General features: G+C 38.0%; 1 protein-coding gene across 2 annotated transcripts in view; it reads left to right on the forward strand.

Annotated features, from left to right (window-relative positions):
- Nucleotides 1–24,534, forward strand: part of DMD (dystrophin) — a 1,939,482-nt gene that overhangs the window by 1,374,818 nt on the left and 540,130 nt on the right. For both annotated transcript variants that reach the window (XM_090265340.1, XM_090265335.1), the window contains one exon: nt 2,553–2,670. In XM_090265340.1, the coding sequence (XP_090121466.1) occupies nt 2,553–2,670 (118 nt within the window). The remainder of the gene's footprint in view (nt 1–2,552; nt 2,671–24,534) is intronic.

Here is a 24,534-nt window from a genome sequence, read left to right on the forward strand (position 1 = left end):
GCACCCAACTAGAGAACAGGTTTCACAATACCCTGAGACCTGCTTTGTTCAATAGAGAGCACGATGGCTTGTTTTAAGTCTAAATTGACATGCTTGCTAATTTCAATGGTAAAAGCTGCTCATTGTGGTCAGGTTTAATATTTAGAGCCTGGTAAGGTTCAGATTAAAGTTGATCATATTGCTTCCACAACATACTTCTTAAACAAACTTTGTAATCCTGAAGGAAGGAAAAAAAGTATAGCCTACCTTGAGTAATGTATCCAGAAGTGAGAAGCAGAATAGCCTGGTTGTTTGAGGATGAATTAATATTATATCAAAGAAAACCAATAAAGATAATCTTTGTTATATAAAAATTGCCAGCTACCAAACAACACAAATCTTTATTTAAATTACAGAAAGCATACCTAAGTTTTTCAATAACTACTATAGTCATAACACCTAGAAGAGTGCCTAGGACTTGATATTTATAAAATGAAAGAATGAGTTAGTAAATGAATGAATTTATACTCTTCCCTAGCTATGTGTATTTAGAGTTCTTTGTTAAATTTGAAGGGAAGATTTGACTTTTATATGAGGCTTCTGAGTAAGTCTGTTTTGTTTTGTTTTTAATCTAATGTATTAAACATTTAAGAGTCAGGAACTCCAAAGTACCTATTCAGTTTGCTGTGTCACAGATGACCAGAGTTTAATATTCTAACCCTGGAAAACATCTTATTTCATAAAATCTATCTACTACTATATGATTCTTACTTTAAATTTTGTTCAGTACTCTCCATCTGACTTATGCCACTTACTTCAATAGCTGTCTTTAGCAATTTGTTCCATATTTCAAACATACTTTTGTGTAAAGAAACCATAAAAGTTAGAAACCTGAAAATTGGATTTTTCTTCTGAGCAATCACAGCTTAGAAATGTGGAAAATTTGTTAAAAGTTAGCCCCTCCAATTTTTTCAATACTGAGAAAGGAAAATTCTCAAAATAGATGTGTAATGTTTGGATAAGTTCTTCCCATTATTTTAATACTACCCAAAGCAATTGAGCTTAAATCACAGGCCTATCTTCCTACCTGTTCACCAAAGAAATACTACAGAATGATCAAAAATTGGCTTTTCCAAGACCAAAAATCCTTAGAAAATCAGCAGCAAGTCAAAGGACGCAGTACATGACTAAGTTTTATAAACATTACTACCTACCACATTTCATCTCTTCATTTTCATCAGCCATATGTGGTGGAAGAAAGACTATTGGATTTAAAACCATAAAGAATTCTGGCTTTGTTATTGGTGGAGTTATTAGGAGACTAAAAATGAGAAAACTCGTGTAAAACATCTGTCACATAATGGTTATAAACTAACAACAAATATTCACTCTACTTCCGAAACTAAAATATATTCAGTTTTAGGAGAAGAAGAAAGGAGATATCTTTTTTTCCCCAAACTTCTTTGTCAATATCACTGCGATTTTGGCCCTTTATGTAAAGATTGTAAGATAACAGAGATAATAGATGGACACTTGAAGGAGGGAGGAATTTCTTAATGACTAACATTGCTATCTATGAACACGAATCATATATTTCTTGGCTTCATTCTATTTGGTACCTTAAAGTAGTATTAAATTAAAGTCAGATGTAATATCAAATATGAATACTTTGCAAACTTAACTAATACTAAGAATTAAGTAGAGAATTTGTTAGAAATATAGATTCCCTGCCATCCTTCCTACTACAGTATTCCCTCACCACAGATATTACGTTCTAGACCACCACCCCCCTGCGACGTAGGAACCTTACATTTATTCTACAGTCTTAAACCTACATAACTTTAACAACATATGTACGTATACAGTACCACAAAATCCCGCGATATAGTGAAAAATCCGCGATAAATAATTAAATATGTTTTTTTAAATCCCGCGAAACAGTGAGGCCGGGATAAGTGAACTGCGATATAGAGAGGGACTACTGTAATTCATTTGTTATGGGGGGGGGGGGGGGAATGAGGCAAAGGAGTCAGGTGATTCTTATTGGAGGTGACTTTGAAGAAAGACTGATTTAGCTCGTTTATATCATGTCATTTATAGCTAAGGAATCTCAGGTGCAAAGAAGTTAAATCATTTATCTCTCTTAAAGCATTTCTGTGCTTTTTGTTTCTAACATATACGCCTTAATTTTGACACCGCACAGAAGGAGATTACAAGTATAAATACCTATCTATCTCTTAAATACATTGCCATACTTCAAAATTACATTTCTTACTCATGGCACCCTACATTGGGTTGAGTAAAACCAGGTACTCTGAAATGACTCTCTAAGCTCTTAAAATAGTGAAGCAAATTTATAATCAAGACTTTCACTTGAAATATGTTTGGTATCCAAGAATGCAACACATTTCTTGTTAAAAGTGTTCTCTATAAAGAGATTTATATCCCATAACATCTTTTTTATTTCTAAAAGTGCTTTGGTTGGCTTGAAAATGACACTTTACTTTGTATTTCATGGGAGGAATGAACATTGCTGGAGAACCTCAATAGTAAGTTATCTTTGTTCCTTTAAGGCCACACTACAGGATTTGGAACAGAGGCGCCCCCAGTTGGAAGAACTCATTACTGCTGCCCAGAATTTGAAAAACAAGACCAGCAATCAAGAGGCTAGAACAATCATTACTGATCGAAGTAAGTCTTTTTACAGGTGTGGGAAAGGTGTGAAAAGTTTCGATAATGATTCAAGTCTACGTACCTCCATTGCATTTATAAAAAGAGAGCCAAGGAGCTGGAAACTACACCTATTATACTAAGATTTTCAGCCCATAATGGTATCTCACAATGACGATGTAATTTCAGGGAATTGAGGAAATGTACATTTCATCAATGCAGACTTACATAGTTGCAAAGTGTGGAGTGGTGAGCGCAGCAAGCACAGCAGGGCAGAGCATCTGCTCTTCAGTTGTCATTTGTCAGGCCTGGAGTTCATGGAGATGCCAGTCTCTCCCTCCTGTCCTTGGTGGTTAATCCTGGCAGGCAGCCACTTCCAGGACCCTCTTTTATTCCCATGTGCAGTGGCGCTTTCAGATCCGGACAGTTCTCTGCAACTTTGATGCCCTCCATGTGTAATATCAGAAGTCACTGTATGGCTCCTTATGCCAGACCAGGGCAGCTGGCAGCTTGGGGAGGCTGCTGAAGGCCCCATCTGCCTAGATATTGCACATACTCTTTTCTTATTTTCTTTTCCCCACAGAGTGATTCAAAGTGACTGTGCATGGGGTCAGGAAGAGGGATTCCGAGAGGAGTGGGGGAGACTATTCTCCACAGTGTTTCCATCAGAGGCTGGCCACAGGAATGAGGAGGCCCGGCTTACTTCCTTACCCCTTTGCTCTCAGATTCTCTTGGGTCTTCCTGGGTTTCTTCCCTCTCTTCCATATGCCTTCCCCTCAGGGACACATATCGATAGTGAATTTTCATAATTCCCCTTAAGCTGCCTCCTACCCCCCACCCTGCCCCCACCCCACCATTTCCCTTCCTACAACCCAAGGAATCCTTTCTGGTGCAGAAATAGAGAAAAGCTTTTTTTAAATGTCTTTTTTCCTTCTGAATCTTTAGTGTTAGACCAAGTCTAGGATTTTGAAACTCAAAAGTCACGAATCTATATCCTGTTTTATCAACACTTCCCTCGAGAAGTAGAAGCCGAGTCCTCAGCTCCCTCTTAGGTGTATGTGTGTAAAATCTTTGTGAAATCCTATCAGCTAAATTTCATCATGCCCATTTTATAGAGAGGAAACAGTTTCTGAGAAAGGTTACTCAAACTGCTCAGGCTTACAAAATAAGCAAATACCAGAGCATGGAATTTGCAAATGTCTGTTTCTGGCTTGAAAGCCTGTGTTCCTTCTAGTCTGTTTACCACTTCCCATCTTGTTTTGTTGTTTTTGTTAATGACCTCAATCACTAGGACTGGGATTAAATACTCCTTCAATCTGCAATTATGTATGTCTTTATTCATTTCCTAAAGACATTTCCTCTTTCAGTGGCAGTGATTGTTAATTAAAACAGACTTTTCTTGATTTTGACATTTTAACTCTTTCCTGAGGCACAAACAATGTATTTGGATATATGGTAATGTATTAGTTGGGCTGCGCTGGCCGCTATAACAGGTTAGCTCCTAAATATTGCTTACCACAGTAGAAGTTTATTTTTTGTTCTGGTGCAGTCCAAAATAAGGAGCCCTCCATGAAGCCTTTCAAGGACCCCTGTCCTCTCCATCTTTTGTGTCCAGGACAACAGAGTCCTTTGCACTTAATGGACAGATGAAGAATGAGTAATGCTCATTGGAATTTATTATGAACCAGGCCTGGAAGTGGTGCACATTCGCTCTGCTCAGAGTCTGTTAGCTGAACCTTGTCATGTAGCCACACCTAGCATCAAGGGAACCTAGAAAATATTGTCCAATGTTGAACCTAGGAAGAAGAGGAACTAGTTTGGCAAGGAACTAGCCAGTCCCTTCCACAGCTGATGTGGACAGGAAGAATGCACTGAAGTTCTATAGATATGTGTAAGTTACAGGATGGGGTTTCTCTAACCAGCAAGGCAAGAGCAAAATTGCCTTGTGATGATCAACAAGGACAGCTGTTCAATTGATATCACTAGCAGAGTATCTCCTCCCTCCAACTGGAACCATGAGGCTTCTCCACCAGGTGGCAACACACTGGCCCTAAAATGTAAATCTTCGTGAGTATGACACTGAATTCCCATTACACAGTTAAGGGATCTGCTTCTTGCCTGAGAAATATGCAAATTTGGCCAAGATGTTTATGCAAATCTGAACATATTTAATATATAGAAAGTCATTTGTTATTTTACTAATGGAAAAGCAACTAGTTTTCCCCTAAGAGGAAAATAACACTAATTTATTTTATAGTATCCATTCAACATCATCTAAACATTTTTCATTATCTGTTGCAATCTTTTTTGAATATTGTATTGGCTTTTCTTCATGATGCGGATTAAAATGGAGTGACTCTAGGGCAGGTTTGTATCTGTCTGCTAATATAAAGTGATTTGAATAGTTCTGCTTTTCTGAGCTTTGTCTTTTAGGAATGAATACCTTTATGAATATTTGCAGCATAGTGGAAAGATTCCAATCCAAATGGTTCAAAAAAGCTTTTTTTTTTTTTTTTTTAAAGCAAGTGTTTGTTGAGACATAACAAGTTTCTTATTAAGAGCCTAACCCAGAGGCTTAGTTCAAAATATGCCTGGAGCCTCTAATGCTGGTACCAGGGTAATTCTGACAAGATATGCTTATCTAAACAATGCCATTTGCAGCCCTGCTAGGCTGCTGTTTATCTCTCCATTTGAAATCTATGAACTAGGATGGAAATGTAATACTAGTAAAGTTTCAATCGTGTTCAAAATAGAATGTTTTTAGTCTTGATTTGGTTTTCAGGGAATGAGCAGAAATAAAATACTTGCTCATAAAATTGCATTTTCTTATTTGAAGACTTCAGTATTCCTTTTTATTGTCCTGAAACTTCTAGAATACTTAAAAAGGAATCAGCTAAATAAAGAAAAATATTCAATAAGTGTATAATACAATATTGCGACATTTTTCCCCCCTCGGTAAATCCCAGTTCATAACTTTGAACAGTTGGGGAAATCTATACATAATTACTACATTATGTCTAAAGAAAAAGTCCAGTGAAAAGCAGTTCTTCTCTATTGGTAATATCCATGCTTCCTATTTCAATAGATCTACCAAATACCAACATGTCTCACTGTGTAAAACTACTTTCATGCTATCTGTTGTTTTCAAGGGGTTATATTGATGGAAATCATGTTGTAATAATCTAGGTGAAAGACTACTTTTAATTCTAATTGCACTCAAATGAGAAATTCTCAATGCTGTTTCTGATGTTCAGTCTACTCATTTTCCTTCAATTCGTTGGTTGCTTGAGTGTGTCCTGGTCATTTTCCTCTCCAAAAGGGATAGATCGGGGTCCAAAACCAAGTAAGATAAGGAGGATCTGAAATTGCATCTTTGGAGATGTCTGAATTATGCCAAACTCTTCTTCGTGTTTATTGCTACTGCAAGTCAGAGCACCATAATATCTCACATAGCAATGAGAAGGAATATGGAAAGAAATAACTGCTCTCTCTTGCTACTCTATTTATTCCACAAATAATATTGGTGGCAGTGGCTCATCTGGCATTTGCACTTGAGAGCCTCGCTCCTGTAGCTTCTACCTGCACAATACTCACCATTAGCCTTTTAAAGATCTATAGCAATCGCACAAAAGGGTTTTGAGAGCAAGTCTCCTGGCCTGCCCACTTACCAGTTTTGTGACCCTGAATGAACAATCTTGGTAAACTCGCTGATTTCAGTTTCCTCTGATATAAAATAAGATTATTTGTGTATACCCCAAGACTGGGAGAGTTGGATGAGATAATATGTGAAGAGCTCTTAGATCAGAGCTCAATGAATGTTGACTCTTGTGATTTTAATTATAATGTAATTGGGTGTTGGAATGCTTAGTGGGAAAGCATTTAATAAGGTCTTTGGTAGCTATCTGGCTCTTCCACTATAAGAGTGAGGGTCGGAGAGAGGGAAACAGTCAGAGAGATGATTACATGACTGTAAGAATGAATGAATAAGATACAGAAGACCAAAAGGAGAAGGTTGCTTCAGGAAAGATAGAATAAGATATATAAATGGAATTAAATATTTGGAAAAGCCTTTATGTGAGTGATACTACAAAAGGCAAGGTAATTCACTGAAGTAATTTTATTTAAAATATTTACTACAACCTTAGGAGTTGTAGATATTATTCTCATTTTAGAGACAGAATACTGAAGCTCAGAGAGCTTAAGTAATCTGCTTAGGGTCTTAGTAAGATGTCAGGAAAGGAACTGGGATTTAAACTCATGTCTCTATCATTCTAAAGCCTGAGATACATCAAATGGCAAGGGCTGGGTAGTCAAAAATAGAAAGGAATACTAATTTGAGAACTTAAAATATTAGGAATAACCTGTTTACTACCATCTGCACATAATTTTTTGCTGCTCCGAGTTATAGTTTTTCTTCTGTGCCTTTGGGTGGCTAATCATAGGATTGTCTCTGCGTGTGTTGGAAATGTCCGAAATAGTGTGCCTTGGTGATCTTCTAGATGCTCATTAAGTGGTGCATACTGTCATGGCGAGATGAGTTTGGTACATAGGCACTGGCGATGGGAGAATATAAAGGGGGTGTAACACATGGCCTTTTATCAGCTAAACCAGGGGAGGAATTTCTGACACATAATGCCAAGTCTTAAGAGAGAAGTGTTTCTTTTAGAATCTTTTTTCTTTTTTCTGCTGAGACTTTTTCAAACCAGTTTGGAATTTTTTGAGAAATATGGTGACAATGTATAAATTTTAAAAAATAATAAATTGGTATCATACTGCTTAAAGAGCTGGTATACAGGACCATAGAAGGGAAGAGTTCTGTTGTATGAGAATAAAGATACTCTCACTGGATATTTGAATTAACTGGCAGTTTTTTAGCAGCTTTGTCAACCTGTCATTCATTGCTACAACCCAGTGTATGAAATCCTTCATGGGGAAAGAATAACACTTCGTTGTGCTCCACATTTTAATGAAATCACTGTTGCTAATGAAATGTCAGCCAGTATCTTCTTCACAGGCATTGTGTATCAGAGAGTTGCTTACTTCAGAGTAAGTGGAGTCAACCATATAAATCTCCTTCTTTTGACATCTAACACCTGCTGTCAACCTGTTATAACTTGAAGCTGCTCTCAAAATTTGCATCCAGCAAGATGCTGCTGGTAACCAAAGAGTTCAGTAAATATTTAAATGCTTACTCTCTGCTAGTTAATACCAGAGGCGATGGAGGGGATACCAGGAGGAATAAGATTCAGCCTCTGCCATTAAAGAAGCAAGCTCACCGTCAAACTTATTTGGACAAGTATATTCGGGCAAGGCGGTCTAGGATAAGTATGTCAGTAGAGCAGTATTCCAAAATGTTGAGAGAGAGCAAGTGGCGGGGGATTGGCTCTAAATGAGGGGGTCCTAGAATGCTTCCAGGAGGAGGCTCAGTTTAATCTGCTCATGTATAGGATTTTGAAATGCAGAAGGGGGCTGGAGAAGGAAGGGTATTTCATGAAAGGATGACAGGAGGTTACATAATTAGACTTAGCTTAGCAGTGGCACAATGGATGAATTTGTAGGAGTGGGGCGGGGGGAGAGAGATTGAGAGTAAATGGAGACAGTGAGACCATTTAGTAGGCAAGAGAGCCCGAGCTAGAGCAATAGCTTGGAGTGAAAAGAAAGAACTGAATTAAGACAGGTGGCAGCACTAGTGTTGACAGGATTTGAATGTGGGCTGAATGTGTGGAATTGAAGATCGAAGAGAGAGCGCTTGCTTGCCTCTTAAGATTTTCACATTCAGTGGCTTGCAAGATAGTGATGTCATAACCAGAGGAACACTCAGGCCAAGGAGCTGATTATGTTGATAGAATGTGCTTAAGATACAGCCAATGACCATGATGGGAAGTGGTTGAAAACTCAAGTAGAGATTGTAGGAGCAAAGCCATCTCTCTACAGATTGAGAAGCTGTCTGGAGTGGATGAGCTTACGTAGAGACAGGGTGCCGGGTGAAAAGAAAAGCAGGCCTAGGGAAGAGACTGTATTTAAGGAATTTAGGAAGAGTTAGCACTGCCCTCCCAGTGGCAACTTGCAGTACAGGTGCATCTGGATAAACACACACTGAGCAATGAGCTTATAGGTATTGCACTATATTTTGTTTTCTGTATGTTCTGCTGTGCAACCAGTCTAGTAACTTTTGTCCTCGTTTTTACTGATACTTGAAATATGATAAGGAGGCAGGGAAATCCTTTAGCTGAGAGTTCGGGATTACTGTGTTTATGTATATTGAACCCTCATTATACCAGGACAAATTACCATTGCCATTTGCCATCTAGGTCTAATGAACTCTTGGCTTTTTTTTTTTTTATATGTTTAAGCTATTTTTCAAATACTTTGCAGAAGTCATCATAAAGAGATAGTAAAAAACAACTTTATTAGAAATTTTAATACGAATTTAAGCACAACAAACTTCTGTGTATCACATAAATTTTGGTGCACAAGCATTATAAATGATTAGCATCCCACATCATTTTAGCAAAACAGGATGGTTCAAATTCTTCAAGCAAAATATTACGTGATGAAGTCTTTCCTGTTGAATGACTAACTAGATTAAAATAGCATTTTTTAAATCTCTGTTCTTATAAATATATTGTTAGCTTATCATTCTTGTGTTGGGGAAAAAGTCATCTAGGTTATTACCATTTGAAGAGTGACAGTCTAAAATTTCACCTATGTGATCAATTTCACCATCATCATTAGAGTCCAAAATGCTGGTTTCTGTCTCTGTATTTGTCTTCTATTATATCTAATAATTGGGAAATGTCTTCCTCTGGCAATTTTCTTATCATTGACCTTATGAGAATAAAATGGAAAGCATTTTCAACTGTGTTCAATGAAAGCTAAAAGCAGACAGCAAAGATGGTGTCTCCAGTATTATTTTATACCTTCTTAAAACATGATGCAAACCCTGACTGCTGTGGCTCAGTGGATTGAGCGTCAGCCTGTGAGCCAAGTGTCGCTGGTTTGATTCCCAGTCAGCGCACAGAGCTAGGTTGCATGTCAGGTCCCCAGTTGGGGGTGAAAGTGAGAGGCAACCACACGGTAATGTTTCTCTCCCTTTCCTTCTCCTTTCCCCTCTCTCTAAAAATAAAATAAACAAACAAACTAATTAATTACTTAAAATTTTTTTCCAGCTTTTGTAAAAAATATGGAATATTTTGGGCAATGTAATAAAAGACTAAAGGGTGAAACTCTATTTCACTATTGTATTGTCCTTCTAATAATTCTATCACTCTTCCATTTACTGATCATTTTTGCATACCTAAGATAATTTCAGTAATAATGAAATAGCAAAATGTTTCCAAATATAGAGAAAATAATACTAAGACAACACAGTGTAACTTAGACTTATGAAATTGTTCAGCAGACCCACGTATGGCAATTGAAAAATAAAATGAATTCTATTTTATTGAAAGAATAAGTAAAATATCACTTTGGTTTTTGGGAGACCACGAGGAAAAAGAGAAGTCACAAACTAACAATGTTTACAGATAGTTAGAACTTCTCAAAAAAGGAACTCAAGAAATGAAGTTGGGTGCAGAGAACCTTGATGGTATATCAGAGGTTAAACAAAACAGCACATGTCCAATCCTACTACAAAAATAAGAGTTTTATTAGTTAGCACTCTCCACATACATATATACTCCTGTGCTACAAAACAACATTTCGGTCACCAACAGACTGCACATACAACTGTGGCCCTATAAGATGGGAAAGGGTGGAAATTTTCTATTGCCTAATGACACCATAGCCATTGTCATGTTGTAGCATAACACATTACTCTCGTGTTTGTGGGGATGCTGATGTAAACAAACCTATTTAGCTGACATTCATATAAAAGCATAGCCCGTACAGTTATGTACAGTACATAATTCTTGATAATGACCACAGGCAACTAGGTTACTGGCTTATGTATTTACTATACTATACTTTTTACTGTTATTTTAGAGCGTACTGTTTCTACGTATAAAAAAGTTTGCTATAATACAGTATGCCGTGTTATGCCGGCAGCAGCCTCATACATTTTGTGTTCACCATGTCTCTTGATCGCATCATTTTCTCTTGTACTTGATGCAATCTCGTGTTGTTTTGTACAATAACATGCTGTACAGGCTTGTAGCCTAGGAGCAATAGGCCATACCATGTAACCTAGGTGTGTAGTAGGCTAGACCATCTAGGGATGTGTAAGTGTGCTCTATGATGTTTGTGTAATCACTATGCCACATAATGATGCATTTCACAGAATGTATCTCTGTTCTTAAGTGGTGCATTCCTGTATAAATGGTGGGAGGGGAGAGAGAGGGAGAGTTTTTAAGGAATTGGCTCATGAATTGTGGGGACTGGCAAGTCTGATATCTCCTGGGCAGGCCAGCACGATGGATACTCAGGGAAGAGTTGATATTGCCGTTTTTGAGTCCAAGGGCAATGTGGAGGAAGACTTTCTTCCTCTTCCGGGGGCCTCAGTTGTTTTTCTCCGAAGGTCTTGAACCGATTGGATGAGGCATGCCCCCATTATGGAGGCTAATCTACTTTACTTAGAGCCTACTGATTTAAACGTTAATCACACCTTTAAAACACCTTTACAACATTTAGGGTGGTACTTAAAGAAGAAAACTAGGCAACATTGTCTAGCCAAGTGGACACATAAAATTTACCATCACAATGAGGTTCAGAGTGGCATGTGTTTCTTCACCTGTAAATGTCAGATTTCTTTCATTTTCATTAGCATCCACTTAACAGGGTACCTGGAAATATACAGTAAATATTAGAAATGCTCTCTAGCATCTTAATGAATTTCAGAGCTCCATCAGAATAATTATAACTTGTACGTAAAAATTACCTACAAAAAATAAGTCTATGTGTTTTTCTTTCTTTATAGAATTTTATTTATGTTGTGTTAAATTAGCATTAGACATATATCATGAAATAATGCTGATGTAATATAGCTCATTCTTTAATTCTGTAAGAGGATTAAATCAAATCATATTTGAATAAGATTTAAAATCTAAATTAGCTGTCATGATTATAGTCAATTAATTTTTCAGGTGCACGTATAATAGGAAAAATAAATATACTTTACCTAAAGTGATATAGCTGTAATTATGAACTTAAATAGTGATTTTTACTAATTGCTTATTTTTCATTTTGTTTCCTTTAAGAGAAAGATATGGATTCACCAATATTTACTCATCTACCTTAAAAACCAAACATAATGAACATAACTATTAAAAAAAATAAATGAAAATGATTTTTTTTCTTTTTCACTATGATAGAATAAAGATGCTAATGAATAAATACAAAAATCCTCACACTCAGACAAAATGAGCTGATAAGACAAATCCGAAATAGAAAGAGATATACCTGTAGAGGAAATTCCAGGTTTTTGTAGGCTAGCATATTTGTCTTATGGGCTAACAGGGCATCTCAGCTAAAGACCTGAATTTCTGTCAGATTTTGGTACCTCTAGGCATAAAGAGGAATATTACTTCCTCCTGGTGATACCATGCAGATTAGATGAAGCTAAGCCATGGACTCCTAAAAGACTCTCTCAGCTCTCCTCTGGTGTTGGAAGTGCCAGGATTATTTCGGGTCTACCATTTTTTTCTCTACCAAAACTTCCTCATTAATAATTTGAAGCAACATAGTAGTACATTGCTTGCCTCCAGTCTTCACCTGCCATGAGGGAAGTGTTAATGAAATAAGCAGGAAGGATGAATAGATTGTGACTTTTCTATACATGCAAATTTCATGTAGTCAGGAAAAGGAGTTTGCAGTTACCTATTACTGCAAAGCAAATCACCCCAAAACTTAGTGCCTTAAAACAGCGATAATCATATGCGAATTCTTTCTCACAGGTTGTGTAGGTCAGGACGTCACTTGATTGTGCGGGTCTTTCTTGCAGTCAGTAGTCAACTGCAGCTAAAGTAATGAGGCAGCTCACCCTGACATTGTGTGAGGTGGGCTATCCAGTTGGTGTCTCCCTACACAAGCGTCTCTGTGGGACTCTTTGAATGTCCCCATGACTTTGCGGCTGGCTTCCCCCAAGAACACGTAAACCGTGAGTACAAGGGAGAAGCTGTGCTGCCTTTTTGGACCCAGACTTAGCATTCATACTATCACTTCTTCAGTAAATTGTCACAAGGGTCCACCCTAATGCGGTAATGTGTGCAAATGAAGGATGCCAGAAGGGCATGAATACCAGGAGGCAAGACTCATTGGGGACCACTTTGGAGCTGACTACCACAGGATTTATCACACCTCCATAGGAAAGTTTTCTGAAACGTGACCCCTTGTTGCTCTGTCTCCATCAGACATCCCAGCATATGTCAGCGTTGGTCTTCCCTGGCAAACGGCAGGCCTCTGGTGTGTGCACTTTCTCCTGCATGTGCTCATTGAAAGGAACAAGAGCCCGTCAACACCTTTTCCATGGCCACTGCACATGTTCCTAGTTATCGCAGGTCTATTCAGCCTGGCTCCACGTGGGGAAGTGTGGGTTTTGGAATGAGTTTTGGAGTTTTGGGGGCCCAACAGAAAGACCTAGATAGCAAAGAGTTGGCTATGGAATAACGATGGCAGCAACAATGATCATTTCTTGTATGTTAGTGAGACAGGCACAGAAGAATGTCTTCGTATTTTCATTCTAAGAGTAATATAGTACCAAAGCCACAAATCTAAATGATGCCTTCCAGTCCAGACCGCTGTTAGGAGTACATGGAATGACATACGGGAAAGCCCTTTTCAGGTGACAAATCACTACACACTTTATCAGTATCTTAGTCATCTCGGACCGCTATAACCAGAATACCGTAGACTGGGTGGTTTAACGAATAGGCATATATTCATCACAGTTCTGGCAGCTGGCAAGTTCAAGACTAAGGTGCCAGCAGATTTGGTTTCCATTCAGCGCCCCCTTCCTGGATTGCAGAGGGCTGTGTCCTCACATGGTACCCAGAGAGAAATCTCTGCTCACTCCCTCTTCTTATAAAGACACTAACCCCATCATGGGGCCCCATTATGAATGAGATGGGGCACACAAACAATCAGTACATTACCATCAGCTATCGTCATTATTGAAAGCTCCAGCAGGTCTTCAAATATCAACAATGATTGAGTCCTGATATAAGGATAAGAGATTTTCAGATCTAGAAAATGGGTACAGGAGGGTTGGGAATTAGGTCTAGACACAAAATTTCTATTACTTGCTGAAGAAATTTGTCTCCTCTGAGAGTCCTTATTCTCTTAAATTCTAGTCTAGCCCTGGCTGGTGTGGCTCAGTGGATTGAGTGCTGACACATGCCCGGGTTGCAGGCCAGGTGCCCAGTTGGGAGCGCACAAGAGATAACCATACATTGATGTTTCTCTCCCTTTCTTTCTCCCTCCCTTCCCCTCTCTCTAAAAATAAATAAATAAATAAATAAATAAATAAGTAAATTTTTAAGAAAAAAATTCTAGTCTATGGCCTTTGGAAAAAAATGGGTTCTCTGTCCAAATTTTCTGACTGAATGAATAAAATGCTTTGTAATATTTCTTCAAATTTAAGAGAAAGCAAAAATATATATGCAGAATACTCTATTTTCAGGGTTCCCAGCTACTGCAAAGCCTGATGTATTACCATCTGTAATTGCAACCCTGGTTCACAGGAGTGAAGCTGTTCAGTCACCCACAAAGTCCATAGCGTAGTAATGGAAACAGTTAAGTTGACCACTGGGGTCAGATTCTTCTCTTCCATACAGGAGCCATAGAGCTGCTGGCTTTCAGAAGAACAGAATTGGTGGTGGGAAGGAAAGGGAAAGAGTCACATACAAGCCTGAATCATTTGTTCTCACACAAATGTGTACTAAACAACAGGATGTTTGAAAAGATGAAATTAAGTCCCAAATTCACAGAATAAGAATGAGAGGAAAACACCTTTCCATAATTAAACAGCAAATGGTGCTGTGAATTGATAAAATCCAGTCAACCTGAAAATGTGAACATCAAGTGCAATTGTGCAGAAAGATAAGGTAACGTGAACAACATCGGAATATATAGGCTCGTGTTGGCCTGTTGAAACAGGCACTTTACCTGCTCGTCATTGAGGATTTGCTTTAGTCTTATCTGTGCTAGAACCAATCAAAGGGGAAGTTACAGCTCTGTTGGAATATCAAAAGGGAGACTTCTCTTGATTATTAGTAGGACTTATAAAATGCTCAGATTTTTAGACCATCTTTATGTCACATACCATTGCCACAACATAGCATCTATGCTCATAGAGGACATAGTACTGTAGGGAGAGCATAGCAAGAAATGGGGTTGTTTTCTTAGCATCTGGCAGGGCATGCAAAATGCCCACATCTCTCTCCCAGGAACATGGTGTTTCAGTAACTGAAAACACCTCCTGGAGAACTCCAGAATGCATGAAATGCCTCAGACAGCATGGAGGTGTCCACATTTTTTACTTATTCATTTGACAAAATCAAATATTACTCAGATTCTAAAATGTCTCATTTTATAAATGATAATACTTGAGCTCTGTGTTATGTTTTATGTGAATTAGACCAATACCTCTAATACATATAGGAGTTGATTTGATTTCCACAACATCACCTAAAATAGATACTGTCCTCATTAAATAAATGAAGGAATCAAGGATTGTAGTTATTAATACCTAAAAGTCACACAGGTAGCAAATGGTAGACCCAAGATTTAACCCATATGATCTAATTCTTTAAAAAGGTGTGTTAGGTGTGTGTTCTCTTCTGAACCCTATGCTAAAAGGAAACAGCATTTGAGAGTCAGCTGTTTATATACTTATAAATATATATATTTATATGTAAATCTCATATATTCTACTGACATACAAATTATTCACTAACTTGAGATAGTTTATTTCAATTAAGTTAAATTATATTGACTATTTATTGAATTATGAGACTTAACAATCCTCAGAGGGATTCATTCTTATGCATTAAGCAAAGTCACTTTTAAACCATGTTAGAAAAATAAAAAGCCAACATATGTTGAAAAAACAAACCAAAAAACTTTGCAGTAGGAAACTCTATTACCCTATTTCACTGATAGATCAGGTACAGATGTGCGGGTGGAGGGAACAGGTGTCTTTCTTACGTTGCCACAGCTGTAAGTTACTAAACACCAGAGGTTAGGAATTCCAAACATTGCTGTGTCTCTCTGAGGACACTCTCTCTAGTATACATTTTATCTCCCTGACTGAACTGTAAGCTTTGAACTGTTCCTCCTTTATATTTGAATTCCTATAATTCTAACACTTTATTCTGAAAATAGCAGGCATGCCACAACTACTTACTGATTGAATGAAGCTTCTCACAGGGTAGCTGGAAAAGAGTGTAGGGCTACAAGCTACCATCATCATCCCCTTGAGCATGAATCACCCTTAGAAAGAATTACCTTGAAGAGAATAATAATAATGCCTTGCTTAAAAAGCAAAGCAAACAAACAAACAAACAGGAAAACCCACCACAACCACACCTAGACTTTGGACCGGTGAGTGATTTTTGCAATTGGAAAAGATTAAGAATCTTTTTACTGCAACCTCTTGTAAACAGAACAGATTTAAAAAGAACCTTGGTCCAATTCCAGTTCACATCCCTCATCCTAGCAGAAAACGAACATACTAGGCCATCTGAAATGTTCTTTCATTCACTTTCAGAGGCTGTGCTGATTTGAGCAAAATGGAAATGAAATGTAAATATAAACAGAGAGCTCTTAATCTTCAGAAGCTCAAGTGCCCCATTCTAATCTTGAAAGTAGACATTTGGATTAGGATTCTCTTTATCTTTTTTTTTTTTTTTTTTAAGAAAGTATCTTCTTCCTTTTATCATGATGTCTGTTGAAAGGATTCAGAGAACTCAAATCAGGAAGACATGTTATAATTTAAGACAAAATAAGAATGTGAATTTGTATTATATAAAGAAAACAGTATATGACTAAGTAGCTTGTTGTCCCTAGGTGCAGCAGAATACATATCAACACATGGCAAATTGTGCTATGGCCATTAAAACATTACATTCACTGGCTTTGCACTTCATTAGGTAGGTAATGAGTTGTACATATTTTAAGATTAAAACAACCAGACTGACCATAACAGTTTGCATCAATACCAAAATCTGGAATAGGCATTTGGGAATTGCTTTATTTTAACAGTACTGATAATATCTTGTCTATGTTTTGATTACATGGTAACATTTCATTATTTTTGTGTCCTCGTTCTAAATATACACACCAGCAAATTGCATGGCTATTTTAAACAGGTTAATTTGAAATATACTTTGACTTAGAGATTAGGTCCTGGTCTTCATTATGAATGTAGAAGCCAGATTCCTAATCTAAAATTCCATTCTTTAAGATAACTGGCATATACGACTGTCTGGTTCAGATAAAATTTGTTGACTATAGAGGGGATGAAAAAAACTTTTTTTTTTTTTTTTTTACCCTTCAAGATTCTTGGCTGAGATACCCTGTGTAAGAAAAGACAGTTAAAAGGAGAAAACAAAACAAAAGTTTAATGACATGTAACCTCCTGGATACATGATAAATACCCAGGGAAACTGAGTAACTCCCCAGAATGACCCTTAAATAACATCTTCAGCTAAAATGTTAGGGGAGGCAGTTATGAAAGGTAACTGGGAAAAGGACAGTAAACTAGAGTAAGGCTTTTAGGCAGGTTCAAGTCCCTGTCTTCTCCAGTGATAAGAGTTGCTAGAAATTTAGAATTATCCTTCTCTTTCTGCCGTACAGAGGGACACAGGCTTACAAATAGAGATTTCCCTTATAAATGTAAGTGTCTCTTACAAAAGGGTGACTTCTCAGTTTTCAGAGATTTTCCCTTGCCTGCTGTTTCTTAAAAATAAACCATCTAAATAGATATGCCAAAAAGGCATATTTGGGGAGGGGGCAAATTATGGTCCCCTTCCACTAAGATATCAAGTTGGTTTTTTAAGACAGAATTGGCATACATAATTCAAATAAGGAGGATCTTAAAATGTTAAAACGCTGGCTTAAAACTAAAATTAATACATTTTATTCTATTTTATTAAGTTAAAGTAATTGGACAAGTTGTATTTTCTTTTTTTAATATTTTATTTATTTATTTATTCATTCATTTACTTACCTATTTACTTATTAGACAGAAGGGAAGGGAGGGAGAAAGAGAGGGAGAGAAACATCGATGTGAGAGGGAAACATGGATTGGTTGCTTCTCGTAGGCACCCTGACTGGGACCAAACCCGCAACCCAGGCATGTGCCCTGACTGGGAGTTAAGCTGGCAACCTTTTGCTTTGCAGTACTATGCCCAGTGAACTGAGCCACACTGACCAGGGCAGACAAGTTTGTTTTTTTGTTTTGTTTTGTTTTGTCATTTAAAAATTAGATTCTTCAGTATTACAGTGCATTATACTAATAACAAGAGTATTAATGTTCCTGTGCTTTTGTGTGATTTAATCAGACATATAAACCCTTCAGTTTGTGCAATAGTAAATGTTCCAAGTGTTAACAAAAATTCAGCCAAGTAAACTGTAAAGATCTGATTGTCTTTTTAGGATGATTCATGAATCAGACCGCATCCCATCTAGTAAGCAAAGAGGTAGTCTGAGCAGTTGTACCCAATGGAAGGTTTTCATAGGCTGAAAGTGCGAAACTGAGCGGGAGGAGAAAGCTATCAGTAAAAGAAAAGATTGTTTCAGGCAAGGTCCCCTTCCTTTGGGGAAAGGGTGGCAGTGGGTCTCATCAGGCAGAGAGCACCTCTCTAGTGTTAATCAGGAAGAGCCATATTGGTTCCTGGGAGAGGCTAAACCTGTAACTAACTCTTGGTTTATTGTCTTTGGGAGCAAGCAGCTCTATCTTGGGCCTGTTGTTTCTTTTTCTTAACACAAATCTCTCTCTCATGTTAAGTATAAGCAGCTTAAGGATAGGCACCATCCTGTTGCCAGTGGAAGAGGGGCCCTTGTGGTGTCCCCAAGAAAGCATTCCAGGAGACCCCCGAAGGAGGATGAGGCATGGCAGGGTGTATTCAGATGGAAAGAGAAGGCTTCCCTGGTGTCCCATCTCCAGCCATCCCGCCATGGAAAATCAGGGACAGACATAGGGCCAGTGTCCAGAGTTTCTGTTTCAGATTAAAATTTAGTCCTTTGGGTCCTGCGTGTGGCTGCTAAGTGGCTTCAGTCCCCATCCAGGTAGCTTAGCGCTGTTCCTGGCTGTGCTGCTGTGCCTAGGCTCCTGCCTGGAGCCAGCGTTTGTAGTCTGTGCGGCTGCGGGCAGCACAACTGCCAGATTGCATGGTTACTATGGAGACAGTGCACAAATGGAAGGGACCAGCGCGTGCGCCCACCCCCCCTCCCCCCCCCCCCGCCCCAGGTGAGAGAGAAATAGAGATTCTTTGTTAAACTGGGTTATATTATTTTAGGACTGGGACAGACCAGGCACTTTTTCAAAATAGCCAATTTTCCGAGGTTTCTCAGGTTTCTGATGAGTCCACCCCCTAGCCAATTGATCCCTTTTCCAGGTTAGACTAACAGGAACACTGTGGTCCAGCCTCTCTCCCTGTGGCATTTTGACTTCTATTGCATATGTGCTTACCCCCTCCTCCTCCCTACCAACATGTGGTTCCAGAGACGGGAAAGGAGGCATGTTAATTCTTGGCAGGGCAATGCTCTGATCCCCTAGTGCTCTAGGTTCCTGGTGAAGTTTATGCTCCCTAGTTGATTATGCTCAACAATGTCTGATCCCCTTTGCTTCCTTCGTTCATTAATAACTAGCTAACTACCAATAGTAACAGTCCCTTCCAGGATCTAGGTTAAGAATAGTACCCAGAAAACAGTCAGTCATTAAAAGCGTACTAAATAAATTTTCACCTTCAAGCTTAGAGAAGCAAATTAAATGTAGATGGACCCCCCTCGAAAAAGAAACAGAACTGATGAGACTGATGACTTCCTTTGATAAATGTGTGACTCTGCAAATATTTAGCAAGGACCCAATTTGCACAAAGAAATCAATCTGGACAGAAAGATTACTTTACTCATTTCCCAAAAGCTACAGCCGAATTATTTTTTTAACTTGACCTAATCTTTTTACCTAACAATTTGCATTAATATTAAAATTATGTGAAGTGCAGAAAGAAGTTTAAAATGTTGACATTTTTATTTACAGATTTATTCATCAAATATACTTATAGTGTGCAAGGTATCAAGCTAGGAATTGTATGGTATTTCAAGAAAGCAGTAATATAGTCTCCCCCATTAAGGTTCTTGTTGCTAAGTAGAAGAAGTAAAAATAGTATAATAATATTAGGTGTTATGTGTATCAGAATAAATATAAACATTTTTATAAACAACATATAATTTTATGCATTTTTTTTCATTTAGGCATTTATCCCTTTATACACCCATCCATTTATTCATTGATCATTACTTCATTGAATAATAATATTTTAGTGACCATTGAGAGAGAACAATATATAAAAGCAAATAAAATATGAATCCTATTGTAAAACAGTTGATCATCTAGGGGGAGACAAATGTGTACAGCCAGTAACTTGTATATAAAATGGAAGTACAGAAGTAGAAAGAGGTGGGACTTGGCTGCATGAGGGCAGGGACAATGTGTGTGTTGTATTTCAACATCAAGGCCCCGCAGCCTAGGCCAGTGCCTGACACAAAGTAGGTTCGTATGCTGTGCCCACTGTCTACAGAAGCAATAGAGGAATATATTGTGGAAGAAATGAGTCTGAAGCTGGGCCTTACAGGTGAGAGAAATGCATTCAAGCAGAAGAAATATTAGAAACAAAGAATTATGGGCCTTCAGAACTTCAGAAGAGACCTTAGACACCATCTGGTACAGTCTTTCTCCTACTTTCTGTTTTCAGTACTGGAATACTTTGGGCTAACAGTGTCTCAGTACATACTTTTATGTATAACAGGCTGCTAACTTGGAGGTGTCTCCAACCGAGGCACCAATGTACTATAGACACCAGACACCAAAGTGAGGTATGCAACAGAACAACAAGGTGTACCTTTTTAAAGAAAATAGCTAGAGCCCTGACTAGTGTGGCTCAGTGGACTGAGTGCCGATCTGAGAGCCAAAGGGTCGCTGGTTCCATCCCCAGTCAGGACACATGCCTGGTCGTGGGCCAGGTCCCCAGTTGGGGGTGTGTGAGAGGCAACCAATCAATGTATCTCTCTTGCACATTGCTGTTTCTCTCCCTTTCCTCCTTCCTTCCTCCCCCTCTCTCTAAAAATAAATACATAAATAAAATTTAAAAAAAAAAATAGAAAGAGATCTATAAAATAGCGAATTAGAAAAAATTTGAGGCTTCTTTGGAGAGAATACTGCTGTAAGTGCTCCTCTTCTTTTACACTGTGCAATTTTGAAAGGGGAAGAGCTGACCTTCCCATTTCATTTTAAAAGAGAAGTTCCTTTAGGAACACAAATGGGGGAGCGGACCACTGGGTTCCATGTTTCTGAGGTGGGAGTTACTGAGCCTGCCACAAATGTTCTCTAGATTCAGGACGGTCAATGAAAGAGCACCAGTGATTATCCAGTCGAGAAAAGCTTCATGAAACCCCTCTAGTGATATTTAACCTCAGCCAGACACAAAGAACCAAAAGTCATATTCTAACTGTGACAGCATTGAGTCAAATAAGAACTTTCTGCTCTCCTTCCCTCTTCTCCCTCACTGTCATTCAACCCTGTTAGGGTGAAAAAGAGCAGTTGGTGAATAAGAAGAAAAGAATGTTGAGAGAGAGAGAGAGAGAGGGAGCACACAAGAAAGAGAAAGAGAGAGAGAGAGTGCTTACCATACCCACTACTCAAGGTCTTAAGGGACCTGGCCCAATTTCAGCCTCTCCTAGTTTGGGGAGAAGTCATATATGTGAATTAAGTTTGAAGTATTCATTAATGTATTGGACTGGAGATTCTAATTTTGGTATCTTAAAATGACACCAAGACCTTGTATTGACTTAGATAGCCAGAAAGAAAAAGGGACCTGCCCATATTTTTACCCAGGGACAGAAGAAGATTAAAAGGGAGAAAGGAAGGTAGATAAACTTGTCTTTATGTGTATATGCCAGAAGGTCTGATTATTCAACATACAAGTTATGCATTTTATAGATTTTTTTAAAAGGGAAAGGAAAAATTGTTTTAAATAAAGGGATTTCAGTCAGAATAAACATGAAGCTAACATGTTTTTGTGGAACCTGTATTACAACCAATTGCCACCAAAATAGATTATTTAACTGGATGACTGTAGAAATCTCTATAACACCAAAATTAACAATTAATCAGAGACCAGGATTTTTGAAAGTGTGTGGTAGCCTAGGAGCAGTAAGCAATAGAGCTGGAACGTTGCCTTTTAAGGATTATCAAACAGGAAGGCTCGCTGTTCAGTAGGACGGTGGTGGTGGTGTAGCAAGCCTGCTGCATTATGTAACAACAGAGGGTGACATTCCATTCTATTTAACTATGGGACACTATTCACATAAGGTCATTATAACCTGGTGGGCTGAAAGAGCCTCCCAGGATATCACGCCAGTGCTTCATTATGGCGAGTTTCTTTTCTATCCCATCAAAATGCCATGATCAAATGCTCAACCATGCATACTTTTTTTGGTCATTTCCTTTGAATGTCTTTATACTTCTCCAAGATCCATTCATGGATCTTAAAAATAATTTTTTGGATAATTTCGATCTTTGTTAACCCTCCTGTAAGTTTTAACAATACGTATATACAGACATTGATATTCCAGAGGAATGATTATTCCTTAAGACCATGTGAATCAACAAATTTTCAAATACCATTACAGTGTATGTAAAGCATGTATTTTCCCCCAAATGCATACTTTCCAGTTCTCATAATAAATCTTTTACAGATGAGGAAAATGGAACCCAGAAATGTGAAGTAAAATAGATAACAAGTGTTCCAATTAATATCTGAGCTTGGGTCTGGCCGATTCCAAAATCTGCATATTTAACTCCCTTACCTATTTTTGTTTTCCACTTGAACTATGTATTGCTTTATAAGTTGCCCACGGGGCTCCTTTACAGGGTTTGCCTAATACTTAAGTCGGGAGTCAAATGAGTACTTTCTTTGAATGAGAAATTCATTAGGCTGACAAAACCAACTTGGCAATAAACTGTAGGCATTAACTCCGTGCCAATGTATTATTAGAAGGCCTAATGCTTTGAGAACTCAACAAGTATGATTTTTTAAGTGTTTATTTAAATCATTTTTATTTTTCAATTACAGTTAACATACAATATATTAGTTTCAGGTGTACATCCTAGTGATTAGACATTCTATAACTTACCAAGTGATCATTCTGATAAATCTCGTATGCATCTGACATCATGCATAGTTATTAGAAGTATAATTTTAAGATAATGGAGTGAGGCTTACATTGTCAACCTTCTGGATGCTTTACATTGTGAGATGCTTCATGGATTGGCTGCCTAGGAAAAGGATTGTAAAGCATTCTGGGAAGGTCTGCCAATTAAAAACTGGAGATTGGCTGAAGGCTTGCAGCAGTCGAATTTTGAATACAGATGGTGCCAAATCGAATGTTTCCATAGTGACATACTTTTCCTTAATAACTTTTAGATGGGAGTGGGAACATAAAAGGAAGCCATCTTTCAGCAGATGGATGTTCCTCCAGCATGTTTTTAGATTGATTTTGCAACCTAATTTGTACTTAACTAGTGATTGTTTTAAGTGGATCTGAATGTTACTCAGTTCTCCTGAGGAAATATTTTGAGAATAACAGAAATAAATTCCAGGAATCTTATAAACAAATAAAAAGGGCAGGGTTTAAAAATTATATTTCTTGGTCTGTAGCCAGTCAACCAGGGTTTTATATTGAGTATGAGTACCACTAGTCAAAGATTTCTGGATTCTTAATGCCTATTAAGATCGAAAGTTTAAAAAACAGGTATAATCAAAGAAGAGTAAAACACACACTTTAGGTTTATGGATTAGTTTTTTACTACATTTTTTTTTAAATTTTATTATTTGTTATTCAGTTACAGTTGTCCCATTTTTCCCCCATTGCTCCCCCCTCCCAGCCCATCCCTTCTCCCACAGTTATATCCCTCCCCGTTGTCCATGTCCATGAGTCATTCATATACGTTCCTTGACCTGACCCTTCCCTTACTTATCCCCCTTCTCTCCCTCCCCCCTCCCCCCTACTGACTACTATTCTACTCTTTGCCTATTCAGTTCGTTTGTTTGTGTTGCTCTTTAGTTTCCTGTACTGGGTGATATCATATGGTATTTTGCTTTCTTTGCCTTGTTTATTTCACTAAGCATAATTCTCTCTAATTCCATCCATGTTGTCGCAAATGGCAGGAGTTCCTTCTTTCTTTCTGCTACATAGTATTCCATTGTGTAGATGTACCACAGTTTTTTGATCCACTCATCCACAGACGGGCACCTAGGCTGTTTCCAGCACTTAGTTATTGTAAACAGCGCTGCTATGAACATAGGGGTGCATAAGTTCTCTTGAATTAGGGTTTCAGGATTTTTCAGGTATAATCCTAGCAGTGGAATCACTGGTTCAAATGACAGTTCCATTTTTAGTTTTTTGAGGTAATTCCATACTGTTTTTCATACTACATGTTGTTTGAATTTTTTTAATTGTTAATCATAGAAATAATTTCAGGAAGACCCTCATAAGAAGGCCTGTTTATATCACTTGGCTTATTATCACAGACCTAATGTCTGGTATTCAGCTTTGCATAGCCAACAACTAGAATTTAATAGTTCACTTAGAGGTGATCAGGCTCTGGGGGACTGACCCATGCTACATAAACTCACAAAGACTGAGTTGTAAATCATTTGAAAAAAG

The sequence above is a fragment of the Furipterus horrens genome, unplaced genomic scaffold (genome assembly GCF_987537825.1).
Source record: "Furipterus horrens unplaced genomic scaffold, mFurHor1.1.pri manual_scaffold_17, whole genome shotgun sequence".
Lineage (NCBI taxonomy): Eukaryota > Metazoa > Chordata > Mammalia > Chiroptera > Furipteridae > Furipterus > Furipterus horrens.